Below are 27,120 nucleotides of genomic sequence, written 5' to 3'. Positions count from 1 at the left end.
CAGGGGAATGATTTAATCTACTTTATGTTCTAAAACGATCACTCTAGTTGCTTAAGAAGCATTTATTTTCCCTGCCTTATTTCAAACACAGAGTTCTTCGAAGTGGAATTACTGGGTCAACGGGTTTGTACATTAAAAATGTTCTTAGATGCCGCCTGCCAGGTGCCTCCCCAAAAGATAGCTGTAGTTTTCACTTGGAGGGTGCCAGCTCTTTGTCACCAGGGGCATTCGCAGTAAGGTGCACAGCGAGTTCTGACTCCCTGGACCCCGGCACCCATTGTCGTGCTTCCCTTTGCAGGACCCACACTGCTGCATTTACACTATAACTCTGGCTGTACCGCCCACCCCTTGGGTAACACGGGCATCCCAGGAAGATGGCAGACGAAGACCTCATTTTTCGCCTGGAAGGTGTTGATGGCGGCCAGACCCCCCGGGCTGGTCACGACGGTGATTCCGAGGCCGACAGCGACGATGAGGAAAGTTACTTCATCTGCCCCATCACTGATGACCCTAGGTCACACCAGAATGTCAATTCCAAAGTTAATAACTACTACAGCAACCTAACGAAGAGCGAGCAGTATGGCTCCAGTGGGTCCCCAGCAAGCTCCTTCCACTTTAAGGTGAGTGGACCACCCACTCCACCCCGGCCCACCTGCCGCAAGGGATGGGGAAGTGGGGTCACTGACTGGGGTCGTCTCTGTGTTTCCCTCCCCTGGGCAGCACTCTGAGCCCTGGAGATTGGCAGATACACCTGTAAGGCTGGGAGGTTTTTGTTGGCTTAAAACAAGTCTCATTACTTTAGAGGTGTTTCTCTAAAAAAAAAAAAAAAACCAAAAACATTTTTTTTAATGTTTATTTATTTTTGAGAGAGAGAGAGAGAGACAGAATATGAGTGGGGAAGGGCAGAGAGAGAGGGAGACACAGAATCCGAAGCAGGCTCCAGGCTCTGAGCCGTCAGCCCAGAGCCTGACGCGGGGCTCGAACTCACGAACCGTGAGATCATGACCTGAGCTAAAGTCAGACGCTCAACCGACTGAGCCACCCAGGCACCCCTAGAGAGGTGTTTTTCAAATAGCTGCTTCGGACCCACTGCTGGGTCATGAAAACCTTGACCAACTTTTAAAAAATTGCAACAGAAGAGAATAGACCAGGACATCCTGGAGACCAGTGCAAATTGTAAAGATCTTATTTTTTGGTACCTATGCTCACACATGTTCACATGTGTAGATGTGGTGACCCAGTTGGTTGTTGTCGGCCAGGCTCTAATCATGTAAATATTTGCATTTCATTCCTGATGTGTGTGTATGTGGGTCCAGGGACCTGATGTAAAATGTAGTTCTTCATGTTGGTTGTAGTAAAAAAATGCCACTGCCTTAATATAACACTGTATGTTAACTATACTGGAATTAAAATAAAACTCTTAATAAAAATTTTTTAAAAAACCATGCTTGGGGTTAGGCAACCTTCTGGATTGAGGAAAAGCATACTTACTTTGTTCAGGATTTGTCTTCATGCCAGGGCAAAGCTGGTCTAAAGGGGTAGGGGAAAGATGAACATCATCGGGCTTTTGTATAATAACTGGTGATGAAAAAAATTTCATTTTATTAGTTAGTAATCTCTATGCCCAATGTGGGGCTCAAACTCATGACCCAGAGGGGTGCCTGGATGGCTCAGTCAGTATAACGTCCCACTTTGGCTGAGGTCATGATCTCATGGTTTGTGGGTTTGAGCCCCATATCAGTCTCTGGGCTGACAGCTTGGAGCCTGGCGCCTGCTTCAGATTCTGTGTCTCCCTCTCTCTCTGCCCCTCCCCTGCTCGGGCTCTGTCTTTCAGAAACGAATAAACGTTAAAAAAAAATTTCAAACTCATGACCCCACGATCAAGAGTCACATGCTCTCCCAGCTGAGCCAGTCAGGCGCCCCCCCCCCCCAAATTTTAAATGCAATAATGTTATCCTGATTTAATTTAATGCCCACCAACAGAAGGTATCTGTTAGTACCATAAGCAAAATGCGAATTACCACTTTGGGATTTAGAATTGGAGTCATTCTCCTGTAACTTCAAAATTAATCTGTTTTTAGAAAATTAATGATTCTAGTGACTCCTGGGTGGCTCAGTCAGCTGAACAATCTGACTTTTGATTTTGGCTCATGTCATGATCCCAGGGTCATGGGATTGAGCCCTGCCTCAGGCTCTGTACTGAACATGGAGCCTGCTTAAGATTCTCTCTCTCCCTCTGCCCCTCTCCCCTGCTCATGCTCTCTTAAAAAAAAAAAAATTAATAATTCTAGTTCTTGGACAGTTGGATTTTTTTTTTCCTATTGGGGCCAGAGTTCTAGCTTAAGTCTCTGTGGGACAGGCAGCTCCAGAAATAGCCCTGTGGGTCCCCTCTGAGGTTGGGGGCCCCCGAAGGGTCAGACTGAGGCTTGCCCTCCTTTTCCCGTACTGAGCCAGCCTCTGAAACTCCCACCCAGCCCCGTGGAGGGCAGCACAGGGAGGGCAGGAGAGCAGTCTGGCACTCCTGTCTGTTCACTGTGGGTCACGGAGGCTTGAGGAAACACGGATCCCTGAGGAATCCTGTACCACATGTGAGGGAATCCGGGAACCAGCGGGGGCTGCAGGGCTCAGGGCTTGTGAATCAGAAACCAGCTCATGCCAGCTGAAGGGAGGAAGGATATCCATTATAACAGTCCAGGAGTATTTCTGGGGACCCAGGGAGAGAAGTAATGTCTGGTCTCTCAGGGCACAGGTCTAGGAACCAGGAGATAGCAGGACTGTCTCTCCCTGTCTCTCTTTCCCTATCCTTTATTCTTCTCTGCCTCATTCTAGACAGTGGGAAGATAGACCCCTATGGCCCCAGTGTCCCCCTCATTACAGATGGAGCCATGTGCAAAGACAGACTTGACCTTCTCCGTCCCAATTGCAAGGGGCAAATATCTGCTTGGCCCAGCCTGGGTCAGGCATTCTCTCTCTCTGACTCAGTCACTTCTGTCCAATGCATGGGATTGAGGGGTGGGGGGGTGGGGGTGTCGCACAAGAGGGGACTGCCTCAGGGAAGGAGGATCCTGGTGGCTTCCTTAGGGGGCAGACCTGGCAGCTGACCCCATGAGCCCAGTTGAGGCTTTTGGGAAGACACTGAGAGGGCCCAGGAACTGAAAGGCCTCAGACACAGATGGCCAGTCCCTGACCACAAAATGTAGTATGGTAAAGCCTTTAAAGGAAGTGCAGACGGGAGGTTTGTCTGTCTGCCTGTGGCTTTAGGATGTGAGCCTCTTGAGGGCAGGGCACTGTGGCGTTTATCACTCATCCCCAGTACCTGGGGCCATGCTCTGCACACAGTAAGTACTTGCTTCAGAATTGGGCAGGGGGGACGGGTGGGAGACTACTCAACTGACTTCACTGTGGGTGCCCTCTTGATAAAGGACAGTATTTATGTAAAACATAAACCCCTGTGGGCCACTTGACAATAGTCCTTAAAATAAAAAATAGACCTCAGATGGCAATTTGATCTCTGGAGACTCTTCCTCAGCCCAAGTGTTCCCACTGGGGTACTGTTGCCATTGGGGGAAGGACAATTCTCTGTTGGGTGGGACTGTCCATTCTATTATAGGTTATTCAGCAGGTCTGACCCCTGCCGACTAAGAGCTGCATTTCCCCCCTGTTCCTTACGACAATCCAAAATGTTTCCCATTATGTGTTTGCAAAGCCCATACGGGAGGGTACCCACTTCAGTTTAGAACCAGTATAGAAGAGGGACGCCTGGGTAGCTCAGTCAGAGAAGTATCTGACTCTTGGTTTTGGCTCAGGTCATGATTTCAGTTTCATGAGTTTGAGCCCCGCTTCAGGCTCTGCACTGACCGTTCGGAGCCTGCTTGGGATTCTCTCTCTGCCCTTCCCCCACTTGCACTGTCTCTGTCTGTCTGCCTCTCTCTCTCAAACAATAAAAAAATTTAAAAAAACAGTATAGAAGTATTTGTACAAGTGTTCAAGTTTACATATTCAAAGATGTTGCCGTATTGTTTGTAATAAAGAAAAAATGGACGTAGCTCAGAGGTCTATCAAGAGGGGCTTATTTAAATGATAAACCATGGTCCTAAGAGAATAGTGTATTTACATTAAAACAAAGATGATGTTTATATGTAATTTGACTTGAAAACTGTGCCAAGATGTATATATATATATTTGGAGGGAAAATCCATGAAAAGCAGAGGGATAGTAATGGGTCCATAATTAGCACAAAAAATGTTAGCTATTTTTATTTTTATACACTGTTACGTAAAAAAGCAAGCTGAAATATAATACAATCTCACATTTATCCAAAAAACTATACACACATCTTAGTATTTGCATCGCAAAAACTGTTGGAGGAATTTGCACCCAACGGTTAATGGTGATTCTCTCTGGGGGAGAGGATGCCACTGTGGGGGACTTTATGTTATATATATTTTTAAACATTTGGGACTTTTTTTTAATGTTTATTTATTTTTGAGAGAGAGAGAGAGTGAGCGAGCACAAGGGGGAGGGGCAGAGAGTGGGGGGAGAGAGAGAATCCCCAACAGGCTCTGTGCTGTCAGCACAGAGCCTGATGCGGGGCTTGAACCCACGAGCTGTAAGATCATTACCTGAGCCAAAATCAAGAGTCAGAAACTTAACCGACTGAGCCACACAGGCACCCCAAACACTTGGAATGTTTAAACCACACATATGTATTACTTGTGTGCAGAAGAAGGTGTTTTTAGAAGAAAAATAAAGCAAAACATCCAGCTCACCTTCCCTCCCTCAAACAAACAAAGTAATAAATAGCCTCTCCTTAAAACTTCTACGAGGCATAGGTCAAAATCCTCACCGAGGACGGGAGTGCTTGTGGTCCCCAGGGACCCTTCTGGGCTCTGTTCACCCCGCACTTCTGCCTGCTCCTGGAATAGGCTTCCCTTTTCACGCCTCGGCCTGAAACCTCTTTAAACTGATGGTTGATCCGGTCTGTTAAAATGATTGTCCTGGCTCCCTCAGGATGTGTGGTTTAAGACACCCTGCCCTGGCTATCTCTTGTGCATTCCCTGGGGATCATAGGAGACCTCTATGTGTGTCTGTTATCCTCTGAGTCAGCTGCTGCCTCCAAGGCTAGGGACTGTGTCTCATTGCACTTCCCATTCCCTATACTTGGTAGAATGACCATTTATGGACAAGACTGTGCCCGTTCGTTGCCCACCGTCCTAGGTAACTGAAAGCAGGCTCTGTGGTGTTCCTGTGGTCTGTGGCAGCTTCAGAGGGGGACAGCAGCTCAGTTTTCCAAACTTCACTCGTGCTGGCGCTCCTCAAAGCTAATGTGTTTTTTGTTTACTGTTGACATGGCAACCTGGCTTGTTCAACCAAAATGGCCACCTGGAGTTCCTCCAGAGAGGCACCACCCTGGCAGGTACCGGGCATGTATTGTGAACAGTCCAGTTCTGTCACTGCCTTCTGCCTAGTTCCCCGGAGGGGTGGGGGGGGGGTTGGGGGGATGGTGGCGGAATCATTCAGGGGGCCACCCTGTTGATAGAATATTAGGCAGCCAAGCAAGGATATTTATAGAGTTTACTATAACATGGGAAAGTGCTTTTGCTCTGGAGTTAAATTTAAATAGCAGAATATAGAGTACAGTTATAGCTTTGTTAAAACACACTTGCACGTGCATGCACACACATACACACACAGAACAAAAGTGTGGAAGGAAGTATATCAACACACCAGCCGGGATTGCCTTTGGATACTAGGAGTGATTGTATTTCCTTTCTACTGCTCTGTCATTTCTCCACTTTCTAGAATAAGCATATATGTTTTTAATTTTTTAGTAAAGGGGGAAATTTGATTTTAAGAAATTGTTCTCCTGGTCTGGGAGTATCTTGGGGATCAGTCTATATCAGCACATATAGATCACCTCTTTTTTTTTTTTTTTTAAGTGAATTATGTTCCATCACATGATGTTCATGGATTTATTTAGCCACTCCGCCTCTTGGGGACACTTTCATTATCCGCCCCCGCCCCCCGCTCTTTTTTTTGCTTACAAACAGTGCTGTAATAAGTCTCCTTGTATGTATAGCTAAGCAAACTTTAAAATGCATATATTTCAGCAGTGCCTGGGTGGCTCAGTAGGTTGAGCGTCAGACTTCGGCTCAGGTCATGATCTCATAGTTTGTGATTTTGAGCCGCACATCGATTTGGGATTCTTTCTCTCTCTTCCTCTCTTTCAGCCCCTCTCCCACTCGTGCTCTCTGCCTCAGAATAAATAAGTAAACTAAAAAAATAATTACTATAAAATGCATATATTTTATAATATGTAAATAATATGTATACAAGGTAAAGAGAATTCACACTGTATCAGTGGAATAGTGAAAAGTCAGCCTCCCACCTCAGACTTGCTTCCCTTAGGGATGTCCTTCCAGAAATGTTCCTTGCCTATATACATATACATCTATATGTATATGACCCTTCCCCCCCCCGCCCCGTTTTTTATGGAATCGTTAGCTGCCTGCAGACCTGTCTTGCGCTCTTGTGGCTGTCTTCCCACATTGGCACATATGAGCTGGCATCAGCTAGTACTTGTGTAACAGCCACTCTGGGCTGGGCAGGCACTGCCCTGCACTCTTTATTCATTTAATCTACACAGCAGTCCTGTAAGGATGGGCGTTTTGCAGACAGTAAACTTGAGGCTCTGAGATCTTTTTTTTTTATTAAAAAAAATTTTTTTATATTTATTTATTTTTGAGAGAGAGGGAGAGACAGAGCATGAGCAGGGGAGGGGTAGAGAGAGAGGGAAACACAGAATCTGAAGCAGGCTCCAGGCTCTGAGCTGTCAGCACAGAGCCTGACGTGGGACTCGAACTCACGAACTGCGAGATCATGACTTGAGCCGAAGTCGGACATTCAGCCGACTGAGGTACCTAGGCACCCCTGAGGCTCTGAGATCTTAATCACTTGATGCTCGTCGTGACGGCAGCATGGTGGAGCTTATTTTGTTGTTTTGTAATGGCTGAATATCATGTCTGGAAGCCCCATAATATACTGAGTCAGTCTCTCATGGATGGGTAGGAAGGTCGTTTCCAGTCTTCTGCTACTACAAACATCTCTTCCTTAAACATCTTTGTGCATATGTCCTTGTGCCCAAGCAGGGTGCACCTGCCAGGTAAATCCCCAGAGGTGGATGTTTAAGAACACAGCTGGACATTGGCGGCTGTCCTTCAAAGAGTCTGCACCAATGTTTGTCCCCACGCTGTATGGGCACATCTGCTTCCCATGCCCTTGTTGGTGGACTTTGGTGATTACACATCTTTTCAGCCCACCAAGGTGGCTCTAACAGCTTGGTCAGAGGCAGCGATTACCCCAGAATGAGACGGACATGCCCGCCTTTGATGACTTACTGGGAAGAGATGCATCCCTGTCCATCTGAGCCCCAGGAAGCCCCACCCTGGCAGCTTTGGGCTTCTGTCCCTGACTAGTGACCACAGGAAGCTCTGTGCACACCCAGAGGTGATGAACATTTTGGGGCTCTGCCCACTGCTTTGAGAATGCAGAATCAGACAGGGAAGGTTAGGCATCCGGTGTCCACAAAGCTTTGGACTTCTAGCAAGATGAGGGCCTGCTAGGCAGATGAAGGAAAAAGAGGGTGACACTGGCAGTGGGCAGGAGGCCACCCAGTGACCTGCTGTCTGAAAAACAGGATGAGGCTGAGGAGATTCAAGCCTGACCACAGGGACTCCTCTTTCTGAAGTCTGTGCATGGGCTAAAATGCTCAAATCCAGGGCGCCTGGGTGACTCAGTCAGCTAAGTGTCTGACTCTTGGTTTCAGCTCAGGTCACGATCTCATGGTTGATGGGTTCGAGCCCCGCATTGGGCTCTGCACTGGCAGTGTAGAGCCTGCTTGGGATTCATTCTCTCTCTCTCTTTCTCTCTGCCCCCTCCCTGCTTGTGTGCTCTCTGTCTCTCTGAAAATAAGTAAACAGGGGCGCCTGTGTGGCTCAGTCGGTTGAGCGTCCGACTTCAGCTCAGGTCACGATCTCGCGGTCCGTGAGTTCGAGCCCCGCGTCGGGCTCTGGGCTGATGGCTCAGAGCCTGGAGCCTGCTTCCGATTCTGTGTCTCCCTCTCTTTCTGACCTTCCCCCGTTCATGCTGTGTCTCTCTCTGTCTCAAAAATAAATAAACGTTAAAAAAAAATTAAAAAAAAAAAAGAAAAGAAATAAACATTAAATACATATATATATGTACATATAAAATGCTCAAATCCTTTATGGAAATGTGCTGGGGTACAGGGGCTCCCTTCTTCAATTTTACTTTATGTTTTTAGCAGCTTCATTGAAATATAGTTCTTATAACATACAGTTTAACCATTGAAAATGTCCAATTCACCAGCTTTAAGTATAGTTATTCAATTTTGCATCCACATGACCACAATCAATTTTAGCCCGTTTTCATTAGCCCTGAAAAGAAACCCCGCATCTATCTCTCAGCCATAACCCCCAAGCATCCCCATCCCACCCAACCCCTGCAACCAGTAATCTGCTTTCAGTCTCTATGGATTTGCCTTTTCTGGACCTTTCATATAAATAGGATTCTGTGACATGGGGTCTCTTGTGTCTGGCTTCTCACTGCAGTGTTTTCAAGATTCATGCATGCAGAAGCGTGTGTCAGTGCTCATTTTTTTATTGCCGAATACTACCCAGTGCACGGACTTACCACATTTTATTTGTTCATCTGTTGACGTGCCTTGGGGTGGTTTCTCCCTTTTGGCTTTTGCAAATAATGCTACATGAATTGCTGTGTAGATGCATGTTCATTTCTCCTGGGAATGAATTGCTGGGTCACATGGTCATAATCTGTTTGGCTCTCCTTTTTACAAAAGAGCAAGGAACTTGGGGCTTGACGGGCTTGGTCTGAGTTTGGGGTCTGCCGGTTCCTGGCTGCTGCAGGTCTATAGGCAAGTTACCTCCTTGCTCTTGGAGCCTTGGGCTTTTCTCCAGTGGACTAGGGAACTGTCCTACCTGCCTGGCTGCCCTTCACAAGACTGCCATGAGGTGCAGGCTGGGATTCTGTCTGGGAAGGTAGCTTCCAGGGGGCAAGGGCATTATGCCACCCTCGGGGATGTTACTGCATTGCTGATTATTATTTCCATCCTTCCCATCCTTTCTTCTCTAACCCTGGCTCTCAATCCGACTGGTCGGGGGAGACCAGCTGCAACTATTCCTTTTGACAGAGAGATTTGTTTAGGACTTTTAGCTATGTTTCTTTGGCAGTTACTTGTGTGATTCCTTATGGAAGTAATCCATGTTCCTTGCAGAAAACAGAGAAAGTGTAGATATAATTGCTGTTAAGGTCTTAGTGTGTATTTTAGTCTTTTCTGCATTTCACTATAAATATAGACTTGACTAAATAAATAGGGACTTTTATTGCATTATGTATCTATGTCTTCAGAAACCAGTTTTTCTTGGCAAACAAGAGATGGTGCATATCTTTCCATATTAGTAAATGTGGATCTAGTTCATCTTTTTTTCTTAATGGCTCCATGGCAGCCTGGATGTGCCCCAGTTCCTTTAAACATTTCCTCCTGTGGGATACTTAGACGGTTTCCAGTTTTTTGCTGCCATAGCCAGTGCTGAGATCCACGGAAATTGCATGAAACCTCTAAATGCATGTGGTTCAGAGTGGGACAGGCACATAACACTTCCCTAGCGAAGTGGCCTCTTCCCTAGTAAGCAAGCAAACTTCCCCAATTCTTCCTGCTTCTTTTCTATGTTCTTGGGTGTAACTTAACCCTTTACTGTCAACCAGGAGGGGCGAATCAGGCTGATACAGAGCTACAGACATTTCTTATAGTCTACAGAAAGGGACATGGGAAAAGACATTTTATAATGTCCACTTGGGGAAAAACAGTTGATGTTTCAGGGAGGATTTAGGCAGCTTCAAGATGCTTCCTCGTGTAAGATCCAGAGGCCTTGATTGCTGTGTTGGTGATAATAAGAATAGCAATATAAAAACAGGGCCAACAGTAATAACATCCTATGTGCCAAAGAAATTGCAAACACATACCCCAGCCCCACTCCTGGCATCTTCCAGGAAATTTGTTGTTGTTTGTTACTTTTGTTATGATTATATTTATTTTTATTTTGTACTCTCAGTCTTTGAGGAACCAAAGTTTTTTCTGATCTCTAGGCAGGGTTATATTTTCCTTTTTAGGAAATCCCCTTGGCCTGCCCATTCTGTGTAAGATATGCACCAACAACTGAATTCAGATGTTTTATTGTATTGTATTTTATTTTATTTTAATTTTATTTTTTTTTTGCATCTTTAGAACTAGAGAATGCTAGAGTTGGCAGGGCCTTAAGAATCACCTAACCCAGTGATCTTTGTTAACTTTGACTTGTAAGTGCAATACCTGAAGGGTATTCAATATGTTAATATTCTCGTAGTAAAAAAATGCAAACAACATAGGTAAACCTATCTCCCAGAGATAACCATTTTATATCATTTCGGTAGAAAACACTTTTCAGACCTCTTTTATGCACTTATATATAAAGATACACTTATGTGTATATGTACAGACACACACATCCTTAGAAATCCATAATGCTGGGGAGCCTTGTTGGCTCAGTTGGTTAAGCATCTGACTCTTGATTTTGGCTCAGATCATGATCTCACAGTTCATGGGACGGAGCCCTATGCTGACAGTGCTGAGCCTGCTTGACATTCTCTCTCTCCCCATCTCTCTGCGCCTCTGCACACACACACTCTCTCTCAAAGTAAGTAAATAAACTTAAAAAAAAAAATCCATAGTGCTGATTTGTGGGTTTCCTCCACAGTAAATGGTGTCATACTGCTTGCATTATTCAGCAACTTGCTTTTTACCTTCTAAACAATAAGTCATAGATTTTGTCCATTCAATATCTTAATCTGTTTTTTTTTAAGTTTATTTTTTTTTTTAGTAATTCCTATACCCAACATGGAGCTTGAACCCACGACCCCTGAGATCAAGAGTTGCATGCTTTTCTGACTGAGCCAGCCAATCCCAATACCTTGATCTTCCTAATGGCTGCATACTAGTCTGCCAGGTGTATGGAATCATCCCCCTGTGGACAGGCAGGTTGTCGGCAATGCCTGAGCGTTAAATAGCATTATAAGCACGGACCCATCTTTAGGGTACTCATCTGTGCACACCAGAGTAGGTGATCCGCATGGCTGGGTCACAAGTCAGTGAAGGTACTGGCAGATGCCTCTCAAAGGTGGCAGTACCTGCTTCCACCCCCTCAGTGCCTGAGAGTACCCATTCCTCAGGCATCCATAAACACCTGTTTTTCTTAGCCTGACGGATAAAATAGTACACCGGTGATTTGCAGCTCATTACAGGGCTGTTGAACTGTAATGAGCATTACAACCTCAGTGAGCCCCTATTTCTTTTCTTTTTTTTAAGATTTTTTTTTTTGAAAGAGAGAGTGTGCCTGTGCACACGTGGGGGAGGGGCAGCGGGAGAGGGGAACAGAGAATCTGAAGCGGGCTCTGCGTTAACAGAAGAGAGCCTGATGTGGGGTTTGAACGCATGAACCATGAGATCATGACCTGAGCCGAAACCAAGAGTCGGAGGCTTAACCAACTGAGCCACCCAGGTGCCCCAGTGAGCCACTTGCTATTTCTTTTTTTTTTATTAAAAAAAATTTTTTTTTTAATGTTTATTTGTTCTTGAAGGAGAGAGAAAGTGAGTGGGGGAGGGGCAGAGAGAGAGGGAGACACAGAATCTGAAGCAGGCTCCAGGCTCTGAGCTGTCAGCACACAGCCCGATGTGGGGCTCAAACTCACGATCTGTGAGATCACAATCTGAGTGAAGTTGGTTGCCCAGCTGACTGAGCCACCCAGGCGCCCTGCCACTTGCTATTTCTGAAGAGAATGTGTCTGCCCCAGGAAAAAAGTTGGCCACTAGGAGTCAAAACATTCTTCATTGTCTTTTGTAAACAAGGAAATGGAGGTTCCCCCAGTTAGTCAGCCATGGGTAGGAACCAGAGTCCAGGGAACAGAGCTTAGTACAAGACCTTTTATATTGTGCTTTTAAAAAAAAGTTAGTTGCACTAAACCCATCTGTTGCCAACAAGGTGTGGCGTGATTCTTTTCTGGGTTTGGAAAAAAAGGTCGTTTTGATCCTGTGAAATAACGTGCCCTCAAATTCTGAAATACTTTTTTTCTAGACTATTTTTTCAGTTGGAGACATAGCCTGTAACCAGGAGGAAATTTTTTTTAATTCTTACTTATTTTTGAGAGCGGCGGGAGGGGCAGAGAGAGAGGGAGACAGAGGATGTAAAGCAGCTCCGAGCCATCAGTGCAGAGCCCAATGTGGGTCTCGAACTCACAAACCACAAGATCATTGACCTGAGCCAAAGTGCCAAAGTTGGACGCTTAAACCGACTGAGCCACCAAGGTGCCCCCAGGAGATAGTTTCTGTTGATACTGCTCATTGAATGGGGAATTGGGGGAGCATTTGAGTCACCAGTTAAGAGAGGAGCAGTTGGAGAGGTATGTGTCGCAGGTAGGGAATGGGGCACTTGTCCAGACAGGCTCAGAACACTATAGGTTCCTTGACAGGCAGGGGTCAGAGTCTATCTCTTCCATTCACAGCAGCTGGAATATGAGAGGGACAGTGGCCCTTTTTTGTTAACTACAGAGATTCAGGAACTGTTTTAATTACAAACATGTCTGCTGCTGTGTTATTTATAACAGGGAAGAATAGTAACAAGCTCAAAGTCTGACAGTGGAGATCCACAGGGGAATGGTTAAGTCAATAATGACAAACCCATACAATGGATTACTTAGCTGTTACAGCTAACTTGTAAATTCATGATGTCACGTTTGTGTTTAAAAATGTAAGTGACGTGCAGGGGGCGCCTGGGTGGCTTAGTCGGTTGGGCGTCGGACTTTGGCTCAGGTCATGATCTTGCGGTTCATGAGTTCCAGCCCTGCATCAGGCTCTGTGCTGACAGCTCAGAGCCTGGAGCCTGCTTCGGAGTCTATGTGTGTGTGTGTGTCTCTCTCTGCCCCTCCCCTGCTCACACTCTGTCTTTTACTATCTGCCTCAGAAAAAAATAAACATGAAAAAAAATGTTTTAAATGTAAGTGATGTGCCCTCAGCCTCTTAGAGTATAATTTTGGAGAAACTTTTTGGAGGAGAACTCCAAACTTGTACGTTTTAAATGTGATCCAGCAATTACACTTCCAAGAAATATGTCCTACCGAGATCTTGCACAATCGCATAAAGATTTAGATGCGAGGGTGTTCACTTCAGGACTGTCTGTACTAGGAATTATTGGAGAGAATACAAATATTACAAATATCCATCCACTGAGGTTCGAGAAATATCTTAAGGTACATTTATACATTATATGTCTTAGAACTATAGAAGGGAAATGGGGTCAACCGAGCCTGCCTGTACACATGGCATGGAAAGACGTCCAAGGCCCTGTGGTAAGTGGAGAAAAGTAAGGTGCAGAACGGAAGAGGAGGCCCTGACCCGATGCTAAATTCATGTGTTAACAAATGCGTCAGAACAAACTTGCAGACTGTCTACATCAGCTGTCAGCTGTGGTTTTCAGAGCAACAGGTCAGAAAGAACTTCCACTTTCTACTTCACATTCTGTAGTCCCTGCGGTTTTTTACAGTAAGCAGATCAGACATTTGGAATCCAGAAGATAATCCAGATCACTAGATAAAGTACCATGTCTCATTGGCCCACTCTCCTGAAAGGCTGTAAATTGTATTTACAGTGTGATTCCAGTCTTACAAAACATGCATGGGAAGGATCTGGAAAAGAACACATCTGAAGCATTGACGATCATTGCTCTGGGTGGGCGACATGTGGTAGATTGGAATTTTGTCTTCTCTGTTTTCTAAGCATTTTTGTTAAGCATGAGTTAGCTTCCAAATTGGAAGAAAGAAATTCTGGCCTTGATTTTTGGACTTTGCAGAGAGGGAGCCCTGGCCTGTTCGGCCCGTGTGTGTGTGTGTGTGTGTGTGTGTGTGTGTGTGCGCGCGCGTGTGTGTGTGTGTGTGTGTGTGTGTGTGTGTGTGTGCGCGCGCACGCGCGCATGTGCGCCTTTCTCCTCAGAGCAGGATCCCAGCCATGAGGCTCAGGCCGGGGCCATGCTTGGGGTGTTGTCCTGTTTGGGCCTGAGTCCATGGGATGCTGAGCTGGTCCCAGTGGCTGAGGGGTACTGACGGTGGGTGAGGAAATCTAGAGTTGCTGTTCCACACCCAGTGTTCAGGCCACCATCCAGCACCCTCCCTGTGGCTCAGGCCTCTGGCCTGGAAAGGAGTTTTGGTCTCACCGATTCGTAAAGAGGCTGCAGGGCAGAGCTTCAGTTTCTTCAGAGAAAGAGGGAGAAGGGATTGGTACCCAGTGTGGGTGGAGGAGTGTTTGGAAGAGACAGGAAAGGATTCCACCTTGGGATTATAAAAGCAATAAAATGAGCTTCTTACTATTATTTTTTAAAGTAATCTCTGCACCCAGTGTGGGGCTCAAACCCACAACCCCTGAGATCAAGACTCACACGCTGTACTGACTGAGCCAGCCAGGTGCCCATAAAATGAGGTTTTTAAAACAAAAAACAAGGGGTGCCTGGGTGGCTCAGTTGGTTAAGCGTCTGACTTTGGCACAGGTCATGATCTCACAGTTCGTGGGTTTGAACCCCATGTCAGGCTCTGTGCTGACAACTCAGAGCCTGGAACCTGCTTTGGATTCTGTGTGACCCTCTCTCTCTGACCCTCCCCCATTTGCACTCTTTCTCTCTCTCTCTCTCAAAAAATAAGTAAATGGGTTTTTTTAATTAAAAAAATAAAACAAAAAACAGGGTTGTGTCATGATACTGTTGAGAATCAGCCTTATCTCCATAATATCATCCTTCCCAGTGAGTACCCAAAAGCCCTGTTTCTCGACAGGTTTTAAAAGTTTGGGGGGACATTTTTGGTCCCCACAATGATTCAGGGGCACTAAGGCATTGAAAAGGTGGAGGGCATGGATGGTAAAAGTTTGAAATGGGTAGAACAGTTCTGTGCAATGAATTTTCCTGCATCCCCAGGACCTTGGAATGTCTCATGGGAATCTGTTCTGAGCCCAGAACTTAGCACAGTGTTTACATAAAGGCAACATATCTTTGGCATGGTTGCAGATATTCTGAGTTTAGGAAGGTTATGTTGTCTATGATTTTCATTTAGGGTGGTAAAATGGGGCATATTTATGATTTATACAGTATTTATAAAAAGGTGACGTTGGCCCTGATAGGGTCCACGATTCCCACCAGTAGGTAAGTGCAGTCACTTGGAAGGGCTGTTGAGCATTTTAAGTGGATAAAACCAAAATACATTTAACCAGTCCCCACGGATGGACATTTGGGTTGGATTTGGTTTTGCACACAGCGACGCTTTGTATATATACGTTTGCAGGTTTGTGTTTGTATTTCTCTAGGACACATTTCTCGATGTAAAATTTCTGGGTCAGAATAAAGGAATTCATAGTTTTTCATCTCAGTACATTGCCAGGTTGCCTTAAGAAGACGTTTAGACCATTAACCATATGCGAGAGCACCTGTTTCCCCTACATACTGGCCCGCACTAATTATTAGCAGCCATTAAAATGCTTGCCAGTCCGAACAAGGGGGGAGAAGGGGATTGGTGTCTTATTTTTATTTTCAACTTTTTGGTTGCAGGTGAAGCAGTGTGTGTTTTCCTCTGTGTATTGTGTTTCTTCTTTGGTTTCATGGTTAAGATATGTTACTTCTCGGGTGCCTGGGTGGCTCGGTTGGTTAAGTATCTGACTCTTGATTTCAGCTCAGGTCATAATCTCATGGTTCATGAGATTGAGCCCTGTGTCAGACTCTGTGCCTGCTTAGGATTCTCTCTCTCTCTCTCTCTCTCTCTCTCTCTCTCTCAAAATAAATAAACTTAATTAAAAAAAAAAAAAAGATATGTCACTTCTGCCCACAGGAAGGCCATGCCCGCTTGAGAAAAAATAGGGTCTTTTGGGAACTTGGTTCCCAAAGGATGATAGCTGGGAGTACTTCTCTCTCTGAGTACAGTCTCTCTCTGAGACTACTGATGCTGTCTGCCTCCCCAGAGGTGGGAGACACCTAGGAAATCATAGGGTGGGAGGTGGCTAGACAGCCCTGCCCCAGAAGGCCCTGGTCTAATACTTCCCTTTGCCTTTTGCAGGAAGCTTGGAAGCATGCAATTGAGAAGGCCAAGCACATGCCTGACCCCTGGGCCGAGTTCCACCTGGAGGATATTGCCACAGAATGTGCCACACGTCACAGGTTGGCAGCTCGTCTGGGTGTGTTCTATGGCCCCAGGCCTCAAGGAGTCCTTGGGGGTATGGGTCCTGCTTCTGCTCATAATCAGTGAGGCCTACATACCCTTGGAGGTCAAGGAGAAGGACATAATGATAGTATCTGCCAATATTTGAGCATTTATGCGTGCTTATGGCGCTGTGCATTATCTCGTCTCCTCTTCAGTGTGGTCCTGTAATGTATGTATTCGTCAGGCAAGGCTGAACGTGCTGCTGTAACAAATATGTCCAGAGCTCAATGCAACAAAGGTGTACTTCTCACTTGAGTAAAGCTGGGTGAGAGCTCTGGGACCCTGGGGCTGCTCAGGGATCCAGGCGACTCCCGTCTTGTGGTTCCACTGCCCCAGCACGTGGTCCCTACAGTTGCCACCAAAGGGAAGGAGAATGCATGGAAATAGCACGCCAGCTTTTTGATGACTTGGTCCCAGGAAGATTAACAAAATAGAGCTACGAGCATATAGATTTCCTATTTGAAAAGTCAGGGGGAGAGAAGAGTTATTTCTGGGGGTATCAAGAAGAAAGAAAATAGCAAAAACCACAGACTACCACCAGATAACTATGACAACAGTAGCCCTTATGTATCGAATCCATGTGACAGGCACTGGTTGAAGTCCTCTATATGTATTTACTTATAAAAAAGCCTGGAATATGAATCATGTCAAGCATTTGGGACTACACTGAGAATCTGATGAGAGCCATCTCAGAAAGTTGCACACATATGTCTAATTTTGTTCATAATATTAGAGGGCCCTGGACCTGCCCTGGAGCCCGGCTCCCCACCCCACCCCATCCCATGACCTCTGTGGACCCCTCCAGTCTGAATCCTGTAAGCCAACACCCTGACTTCCCATAATTTTCCCAGGGGAAATAGAGGTTTGCCCAGGGTCACCTAGGTAGTTAATAAGCTAACTTTCTGACTCTCAGTTCAGTGTCTTTCAGTTAGTCAGAACACTGTTTCAAATGTAGATGACAGAAACCCAATTCACAGCATTAAGCATGGAAGGGGATGTTTGGCTCATGCATGTGGACTTCGGGCATGGCTGGTTCCAGATGCTCCAAGGATGCGTTGCACTTTGACCTCAGATAGACTTTCTTATATCAGTGGAACAGATATTCCCTGAGAGCCTCACATTTCATTTTACCCAACAGAAGAGCATCTTTTCTTTCGTGAATTTTTTTAAACAAAAGTTCCATAATGGAATGCCATTGGCCTGGCTTTGGTTATATGGCCTTCTCTGAACCAGTCTTGTGCCAGGGAGCTTTGCTCTGATTCTGATATGTCTAGATCACATACCACACAGGCAGGCAGAAACAACGTAGCCCTTTATGTCTTTCTGCCCCGTGTCCCTGCTCCCACCCTGTGAGGAGATGGCTCTGAGCCTGGCATGCCCTTCCTCCCCACCACTGGAGGCCCACTTCCTATCAGGCACTGGGGGCTGTGCTGGCAGCCAAGGTCAGCATTGTGGGGACCCTAGTAGGGCAGGGTATGGACTCTGTTCCTCCCTGCCTATAAGGCCAGTGGTGACTGGTTGGTGACACATAGCCTCCAGGCTGAAGACACCAGGCGACCCAGGGAAACCCCTGGGAACACAGGCCGCACATGCTGGGCCGGCTCTGTGTGTCCCAGAGCTCCTTGGGGATCAGGGACCAGGCCAAACTGTTTGTTTCCTAACTGAAGTGACTGCCGGCAGAGGGAGCTCAGGCATTGATGGCTGGAGTCTCTGGGCAGTTTCTAAACTGGAAGGCTTCCTCCTCTATTCCTGGTTTTTCAAGAGTACTGGTGCAGGCTACCTCTTTATTGGGACAGATTCCCTGTTCACTCAGGCCGGTTAAGAGCAGGGTTCCAGCTGAAACTGACCTGGGTCTGATCCTGGCTCTCTGGCAAGTTCCTCACCTCTCTGAGCCTCGGTTTCCCCACCTGGAAAATGGGCACAATAATTGTGCCAATCTCACAGAGGCGCTGCGGAGTTTAATTGAAGAGATCTGTTTAAACGCCCCACAGATAGTGAATGCTCAGTGAACTTTGAGCAACTCTGACCTTTATGCCGTCAATGGTTGTGAAGGACAAATGAGATCCTTCTGACATCCCATATCTCCCCTCTCCCTCAACTTCTGGGTGCCTCTCAGCCTTCAGTGTTTTGTTTTTTTGTTTTTTTTTTTAAGTCAACTTATCTATTTTTGAGAGAGAGAAAGAGAGAGTATGAGCCAGGGAAGGGCAGAGAGAGAGGGAGAGAGAATCCCAAGCCTGCCCCTCACTGAACACAGCCCCCTCATGCGGGGCTCGAACTCACGAGCTGTGAGCTCATGACCAAAGCCGAAATCAAGAGTCAGATGCTTAACCGACTGAGCCACCCTGGCACCCTCAGTCTTCAGTCTTATTTAGAAGTGAGAGTAGACTGTTTCCTTTACCTTGGTCTCTACACAGTAGTAGTAATAATCGTTATTTATTGGGCACGGTACTTGCCGCGGACGGGTTGCAAGTAAGTTGCAGCTCTAGACAGCATCCCTTCCCCCAGCTCCAGGAGAGGTTACCTGCCAGGCTTGTCTTTCCCCATGGAGGTTTCAGGCTCTGAGAAGCCTGTTCTCTCCGAGTCTGTCCTGATGAAGGGTGGGCCAGGGAGGCCTCTGCTAGAGCTAAGAACACCTCAGCCCTAAGGGGAGGTTTTAGAATTTAGAGGTTTACTGAGCTGAGGAGCTCTCTACCAGGCAAATCTATTTGAGGCCCAGCCAGGCCCAGGGGCAGGTTTGCTGCGGGAAAGAGGATTCCTGAAAAAGGAGAGATGAAAATGTTCGAGAATCTTCTCTGTCTCTGCCGTGGGTGTCCTCCTGCAGCTTCCCCACCCCAACACACACACACACACACACACACACACACACACACACACACACACACACACCCCTACCCCTGCCTATACCGGGACACAGGCCCAGCTACCTGGCTGAGCCTCACACAGGTGTCGTCAAGATCAAGGGTACTTCCTGTCCTGGAACACGCCATTTGTTGTGTAGACGGGCTAAAACAAGGATATTTATTTTTTCTGTCAGTTCATCCAACATGCATTTATTAAGGGTCCACCTGCACCAGGCCCTGCAGTAAAGAAAACGGACATGGACCTGCCTTTGGGGAGTTACAGTCCAGCAGGGGAGCCAGATGGGGAACGAGCCCACCCACAGCACAAAAAGTGCCCAGCAACACATTGGAGAGAAAAGGGAAGGAGGCCACAGGGAGGCCAAAGGGAGGGCATCCACAGACCCGACCTAGGAGGTCAGCTGGGCCTATGGGTTAAGTGGTCTCGATCCCAAGACCAGTAATAGGATCATGTGACAAACGCTGTGCCCTGGGGTGGCTCTCTCTGCAGGTACAATGCTGTCACTGGGGAGTGGCTACAAGATGAAGTTCTGATCAAGATGGCATCTCAGGTGAGCCGTCCCCATCCCAGTGACGACAGGGCTGAGTGGGGATTCTTCGTGAGCGGACTTCTGTCCCTGTTCCCTCCCCTTTACACTCACTATTGTTTTTACTTCGGGGCATTCTTTATATTGCTGTGTACTTATTTCATTTTTTATAACAGTTTTGTTGAGATAGAATTCACACACTATGCTGCATACCCACTTTAAAGTGTATGGTTCAGTGGTTTATATAATATAGTCACAGAGTTATCCAGCCATCACCACGATTCCAGAACATTTCACCATCTCTAAAAGAAACCCTGTGCTTACCCAACAGCAGCCAGCCCCCCATCTCTTCAGCTCCCCCAGCCCTGGGCAACCACTAATCTTCTCTCATCGCTGTAGAATTAACCTATTCTGGACATTTTATATATTGATCATATATCAAAAGACGATCCTTGGCACTCTTGTCGAAATCAGTTGACTGTAGATGTGTATGTCAGTTTTCAGAAATTACAGGCCATCACCTAAACCTAAGCTGTAAAAAGTGGCTTGCAATCATCCTTTGGCGGGGGGGGGGGGGTGTAAAAAAAAAGGAATAGACTAGAAAATGGAGCACTTCCTCCATTGTCAGGGGGAGGATGGTTTTGCAAAACTGTTTTTAGACTATTACACACTCAGGAAAGGGTATGGCTTGATGAGTTTCACAAAGTGAACACAGCACATAACAAGCAGCCCCCTGAAGCCCACCTGCACCCCAGTCACTACTCCTTTACCCCAACAGTGAGCACCAATCCCGAACCTATCTCCCTGGATTCGTTTCACGTATTTGTGTATTTCCTATAAATGGAGCCACGCAGGGTGTATTCTTTTGAGTGTGGCTTCTTCTGCTCAGCATTTCATCTGTGATGTTCGTACATGTTTTGGCCAGCTCTATGTTTCATAGAATAGTAGAAGAGAACAATAGAATATATTCATTCTCGTCACCTGTAGTATTCCATCAAGTAGGGTAGACCTGATGGGTTTATCCATTACACTGTTAATGGATATTTAGGTTGTTTCCACTCTTTTCCTGGTACAGAAAACAGAAAAGCAGGGCTGCAAAAAATTCTTTAACATGCATTGTCTCCCACATAACGTCTTCACCCCCTGGGGGTTCTTCCCCTCAGTGAGGGTAGGAGGAGGGTGGCCTTGTCACCCCCGAAGTCTCCAGGCTGAAAGTTCAGTCGGGCATTAGTGCTGGGGTGAAGGAGAGAGGGCCCAGGGATTTTAGGATTGAGATGAGGTCCAGGCATTCATTTGGTGGGTGATGTCCAAGGGGAAAATCTCTTCCTGACTCAGGATTGCTTCTGGGTGGGGCACGGGGACTGATAACCCTCTATGTGGTGTCTTTCAGCCCTTTGGCCGTGGAGCTATGAGGGAGTGCTTCAGGACGTAAGTGACTCAGCCTGGTTCTTGGGGCCCTGCCTGAATTCCCTCAGGCTCCTAAGAGCAGGGGCAATGCAACAGTTCTGGCTGAGAAACTGAGACAGTGGCCTCTGCTTTTTATAGGCCAAGCCTCTCTGCTCTCCCTTGGACCACATGATGGGCCTGGCTATGGGGATGGTCTCGGGGAGGACATGGAATACCCCACTAACCTCTGCTCTGGTGTTTGTAGGCCAAAAGATGTGGGATAAGAGACCTTTAACAATGTCCCATGGTCCCCTTCCCAGCTCTTTGAAGGGTGCCGTGAGTCAGGCTGGGTCCCTGGTGAACCCAGGTGCCCAGGTGGGTCCTCTGCTGCCTTTCCTCCCAGGAAGAAGCTCTCCAACTTCCTGCACACCCAGCAGTGGAAGGGGGCCTCCAACTACGTGGCAAAGCGCTACATCGAGTCTGTGGACAGGGACGTGTACTTCGAGGATGTGCGTCTACAGATGGAGGCCAAGCTCTGGGGAGAGGAGTATAATCGGCACAAGCCCCCCAAGCAGGTATGTGACAGCCCTACCTGCCACCTTCCCACACAAGGCAGCCGGAGACAGTGACTGGAGACCAGGGCAACAGTGGTACCAGTCACAGGTTCCCATCATGGTTTTGGTGGTGGTGTTGTTTTGTTTTAAAAAAATTTTTTAATGTTTATTTATTTTTGAGAGAGAGAGAGAGAGAGACAGAGCATGAGTAGGGGAGGGACAGAGAGAGAGAGAGAGGGAGACACAAAATCCAAGGCAGGCTCTGAGCTGTCAGTGCAGAGCCCATCGTGGGGCTTAAACTCACGAACTATGAGATCATGACCTGAGCTGAAGTCAGAGGCTCAACCGACTGAGCCATCCAGGTGCCCCTCCCTTTATGGTTTTAACAGTAGCTAATAATGATCATCATTTATTGAGCATGATGGGCCAAGTACACTGTATGCAGACTCATTTATTCCTAAAACCAGAGCGTGGAGGCTATTTGAGATTAAAATGCTTTTATCCCATTTACAAATGGGATCTGTTAGTCAGGATTTTTGTTTGCATGTGTTAGAAACCCACTCAAATGGGTTTAATCCAAAAAAGGAAGTTTTGGCTTTATGTAACTGAGAAATAGGGCTGGCCACAGGTGTGGCTGGATCCAGGACCCAATAGGATATTGAGAATCTCCCCCATCTCTAGCCTTGGTGTTCTTCTGTGTGGCATCACTCACAGGCAGCTTCTGTTTGTAGTGATGTGTTGGCCACTAGCAGTTGCAGGCTCACTTTCTGTCTTCTCAGAAACCTTGGTGGGATATGACAACACTTGTTTTTGCAGAAGTTCCACTAAGTCTCAGAACTGGGTTTCATTGGCTCTGATTAGGTCAGGTGCCTATTGCTGAGCCAATCACAATAGTCAGGGGAGGGAATATGCAGATTGGGGAGGCATGAGCCATGTGCTCACCCATAGAGGCAGCAGTGTGGGTCCTTCCCCTAGACTATGTAGACTGAGACTGGTGGCTCCTAAGAAAAAGTAGAAGGAGGGGAGAATGGATAGCATGTCTGCCCCTGGGGAGCCCCAAGCTCAAAGAGGTTAAGTGACCTGTGCAAACGGTCAGGAATGGAGCCAGGGCTCAAATCCAGGCTTTCCAAGCCCCTGCCCATTTGGCTCCTTCACTGGAGCCCCCAGGGTGTTTACTGACCCCAGGCCTAGCAGAATTTCCTGTTGCCTATGGGCATTTGAGGAAATAGCGCTCCGTGCCTCTGCCCTGCCTAATTCGCAGCTTAGCTCTCCCATTGTTTGAACACCTGCTAGACACAGGACACTATCTCCTGGGAGCTTTGGGAGAGCTGCACTTCCAAGAATCCAGCAGAATTTATTGAGCGCCTGCTGTTTGCAGGGCCCTTGATTAAGCGCACTTGGGGTAGACACAAGAAACCACAGTCCCCACCCACGGGGGCTGTGACCACCTCACTGCATGCCATCCTGGCCTCCTTTCTCTTCCTTCCTAAGGTTGTTCCTGCCTCAGGACCTTTGCCCTGACTGTGCCCCCGGCCTGCATCATTGTGTCCCCCACCCCTCCATCCTTGCATGATGAGCTCCTTCTCCTAGTTCAAGTCTCAGCTCATATGTCACGTGCTCAGTGAGGCCGCCCCAGGACATCCTGAATGAAGTAGCCCTTCCTCTGCTGTCTCCCTCTGTCACATCATTCTGTTTGTTTTGGTTCCTTTTATTGGGAGCAGTTGGCGCCATCTGAAAGAGTCTTGTTTCTGTAGTTAATATTTTGGTTGCCTCTCTCCCCCAAGGACACAGATGTTACCTGTCTTATTTACTCTGTATCACAGTCCCTAGGGGGTCACTAAACAATGTGGTTGTTTGAAATGATAAGGGAGAAGGATGTAGTTGTTTGAGAAGGAACAGGCTGTTCCCTCCCGGCCGCATCCCTGTAGTGAGCCCACTGGCCAAGCAGGTGGCCTTGCCATAGACTTCCTTGTAGGGATGGAGCCAGCATTTGGGGTGAGAACCTCTGAGAACTATCTGCTCCTTCCCTTTCGGCTGGTTCTCAGAACTGAGGCCAAGTTTAGGGCAACGCTCAGCTCAGGGCCTCTTCAGCCTCTGCAGCTGTTGTCTGCCTGTCTAGCGACTCAGCCAAACGGTTCCTTGGATGGTTGTTTCCTTGGGAAACCCAGACCTGGATCCTTCTACAGTGGGTGTCATTGTGGGGGACAGGGAGCCATGGGGAGTCAGTGTCTCAGGTCTTACCAACCTCACTTTATAAACAATTCACAAGACTTACACGTTTCCTTCCCAATATTAGACATGTGCTTGTTAAAAGAAATTCGGCAAGGAATGTGTATAATTCCCCATTGCAGGGAGAGAACCACTGGGTATAGTTTGGTGTTTATTGCTCTAGAGTTATGTCTACTGGTAATGATAACATCAGCAAACGTTGACAGACTCTTTCACGTATCAGCAGATTTCATTCTCACGCTACGTGTGAGATCCCATTCCACAGGTGAGAAAACTGAGTTGATGAACTGACTTGCCCATGTTCACAGTATTAGTGTGAGACACCTGCTTAGTTGCTTAGCATACAGACCCACAAATGTGTAGTAAGGCAAAATGGTTTCTTTCTCTCTCATCTGATGGTCCCATTTTGGTGGGGGGCTCAGGGTGGGCTGGTGCCTCACTTCTTTAAGTCATCCAGAAGCCTGGTTCCTTCTGTCTTGTTTTTCTGCCTTACCCCAGAGTGTGGCCCTGGAGCACATGGCCAGGTCGGCCTCACTGGGAGATGTCCACTCTATAGCCTCAGGAAGGCCAGAGGAGGAGGGGCAGGCTGGGATTACATCATCACTGATGCTCAATTCCCATTGGATGAGCTTGGTCACATGGCCACACCTAGCTACAAGGGAAGCCAAGTGATGTCATTCCTTCTGGATGGCTGTGCATTGTGTTGGAACTCAGTTGGGGGCTGTCTTAGTCCCTTTGTGCTGCTCTAACAGAACTTTTTTTTTTTAAGTTTATTTATTTTGAGAGAGCATGAGCGGGGGGAGGAGCAGAGAGAGAGGGAGAAAGAGAATCTTAAGTAGGCTCCACACTGCCAGCTTGGAGCCAGACATGGGGCTTGATCCCACAAACCTCAAGATCATGACCTGAGCTGAAACTGACTGAGGTTGCTCGACTGACTGAGCCGCCCAGGCTTCCCCAGACTGGGCAACTTACAAATGACAGAAATTTATTGCTTACAATTTTGGAGGCTGGGAAGTCCAAAACCAAGGTGCCAGCCTGGTCACATTCTGGTGAAGTCCTCTCCTGGTTCATAGCCGGTGCCTTCTTGTTGTGGCCTCACATGGCGGAAGTAGCGAAGGAGCCCTGTGGTCACTTTTATCGGGACACCAGTCCCGTTCATGAAGGCTTCTCACTCATGACCTGATCCCCTCCCAAGGGCCCCACCGAATAGCATCACCTTTGAGGGTTAGGACTTGAACATATGAATTTGGGGGAGACGCAGTTAAGCCATCACAGGGGTTTTCATTCTCAAAAGAAAAGGGGACAGTGGATTCTGGGGACACTTGGCCTGCAGAGAGCTGCTGACTGATGGAGCCAGGATTGGGGCCCAGGCAGGCGGCTCCTCCCAAGCATTCTGTGTCGGAGGCGCTTGCCACCTGACTCCTGCCTGAGCTGCTCCCCTCCCACCAGGTGGACATCATGCAGATGTGCGTGGTGGAGCTGAAGGACAGACCGGGCAAGCCTCTCTTCCACCTGGAGCACTATATCGAGGGCAAGTACATCAAGTACAACTCCAACTCGGGCTTTGTCCGTGATGACAACATGCGCCTGACGCCACAGGTGAGGCCCCTGGAGGGGCGGGTCCCTGTGGGCATGAGGTCTCACCCCGAGGGGGCCCTCAAGCCTCCCGGAGTGCCCCGAAGTAGATTCTGTAACGAGACATGCCAGCCAGCTTCTGTCCCTGCAGAATTAAACAGGGCTCCTCCTTTATCTCTTCCTCTATGCAACCTCTTCTTCTTCTTTTTTTTTTTTTTAATGTTTATTATTTATTTTTTGAGAGAGAGAAAGAGCATGAGCAGGGGGCGGGCAGAGAGGGAGGGAGACACAGAATCCGAAGCAGGCTCCAGGCTCTGAGCTGTCAGCACAGAGCCTAACGTGGGGCTCAACCATGAACTGTGAGATCATGACCTGAGCCGAAGTCGGACGCTTAACCGACTGAGCCACCCAGGCACCCCATATGCAACCTCTTCTTGCAGAGAAAGACCCCACCATGGGCAGAGCTGAGGTGTTGCAGCCCCGCAGTGGTGGCTGACGTGTGTATGCGTAGTCCACAGCCTGGTCTCTTGTGGTTGGTCACCTTAGTCTTCCTGTCTCCCCCGCACCCGACCCCCAGGCCTTCAGCCACTTCACATTTGAGCGTTCCGGGCATCAGCTGATTGTGGTGGACATCCAGGGTGTGGGCGACCTCTACACCGACCCGCAGATCCACACCGAGAAAGGCACTGACTTCGGAGATGGCAACCTAGGTAGGTGGGGAAAGCCAGCCCGTTTCCATGGAGACCACACTCCCTGTGCCCCCATATCTCTCAGCTCTCCCTGCACACGAGGAAACTGGCTGAGGTGGTAGATGGGCCTTTCCAAGATGGTGGGGGTGGAAGCTTGGGACGCCTGAGCCCTGACACTTCAGTGCCTGCCCTTGCCATGGTTTTGGTGCCCAGCACTGCCCCGCCCCTGTCACAAAGCAAGGCGCTGCTCCAGACTCCCCTGCTCTGCCCGCAGGTGTCCGGGGGATGGCGCTCTTCTTCTACTCTCATGCCTGCAACCGGATTTGCAAGAGCATGGGCCTCGCTGCCTTTGACCTCTCACCAAGAGAGAGGGACACTGTGAATCAGAACACCAAGCTGCTGGTGGGTGCCCAATGAGAGCCTGCTCAGGGGGACCGGGCCCTTCTTCTGCCAGGCAGTGAGCCGTGCTTCTCTGTGATGGCAGTCCAGGTCCTGCAATGCTTACTTGAAGAGTTTCAGGGCCAGAAGGATCTCAGCCCCATCTGTGGCCCTCATTCCTCCCAGGATCAGTGCACAAAGCCCTTCTGAGTGTCCCCGCTAACGCAGTACCTGGGGTCTGCTTGATTGGACCTATTTTGACCAGAGTGAAGAGCCCAAGTGTGTAGAGATAGTGAGGGAGGTGTGTGGTACATGTATTTGTGTGGCATGTTGATAAATGGCTGGACTAGACCTGGACCTGGCTCTTCGGGCACCTTGCTGTGTCCAGGATAGGCCCCCCGCTTTTACCGTGACCAGATGTAAGAGATTGTCAGGACAGACCAGCTTGGGATTCTGGATGTGTGGCCGCAGGTATGCCCCAGCTCAGGGCTGTAGGGTGTGGTTAACACTTTGAGATTGCTGGCTGGCTTTGAGCTCCTGTACCAGATGCCCCTTCTTAGAAGCCTTT

At 47.8% G+C, this 27,120-nt stretch overlaps 1 protein-coding gene across 2 annotated transcripts in view; it reads left to right on the top strand.

The window, feature by feature from the left end:
* Window positions 1-27,120, top strand: part of EEF2K (eukaryotic elongation factor 2 kinase) — a 65,187-nt gene that overhangs the window by 15,053 nt on the left and 23,014 nt on the right. For both annotated transcript variants that reach the window (XR_006963591.1, XM_047087567.1), the window contains exons 2-9: window positions 299-620; window positions 16,213-16,313; window positions 19,705-19,765; window positions 21,132-21,169; window positions 21,531-21,702; window positions 25,360-25,509; window positions 26,063-26,195; window positions 26,449-26,576. Coding sequence is in view for 1 of the 2 variants with exons in the window: in XM_047087567.1 (XP_046943523.1) it covers window positions 375-620; window positions 16,213-16,313; window positions 19,705-19,765; window positions 21,132-21,169; window positions 21,531-21,702; window positions 25,360-25,509; window positions 26,063-26,195; window positions 26,449-26,576 (1,029 nt within the window). In the remaining variant the exon portion in view is untranslated. The remainder of the gene's footprint in view (window positions 1-298; window positions 621-16,212; window positions 16,314-19,704; window positions 19,766-21,131; window positions 21,170-21,530; window positions 21,703-25,359; window positions 25,510-26,062; window positions 26,196-26,448; window positions 26,577-27,120) is intronic.

This window comes from Lynx rufus, unplaced genomic scaffold (assembly GCF_022079265.1).
Source record: "Lynx rufus isolate CCGP_SWC_20201006 ecotype Redwood Valley unplaced genomic scaffold, mLynRuf1.p SCAF_23, whole genome shotgun sequence".
NCBI classification, from domain to species: domain Eukaryota; kingdom Metazoa; phylum Chordata; class Mammalia; order Carnivora; family Felidae; genus Lynx; species Lynx rufus.
Note: the sequence above shows the minus strand (reverse complement) of the source record. Positions and strands in the feature narration are given on the sequence as shown.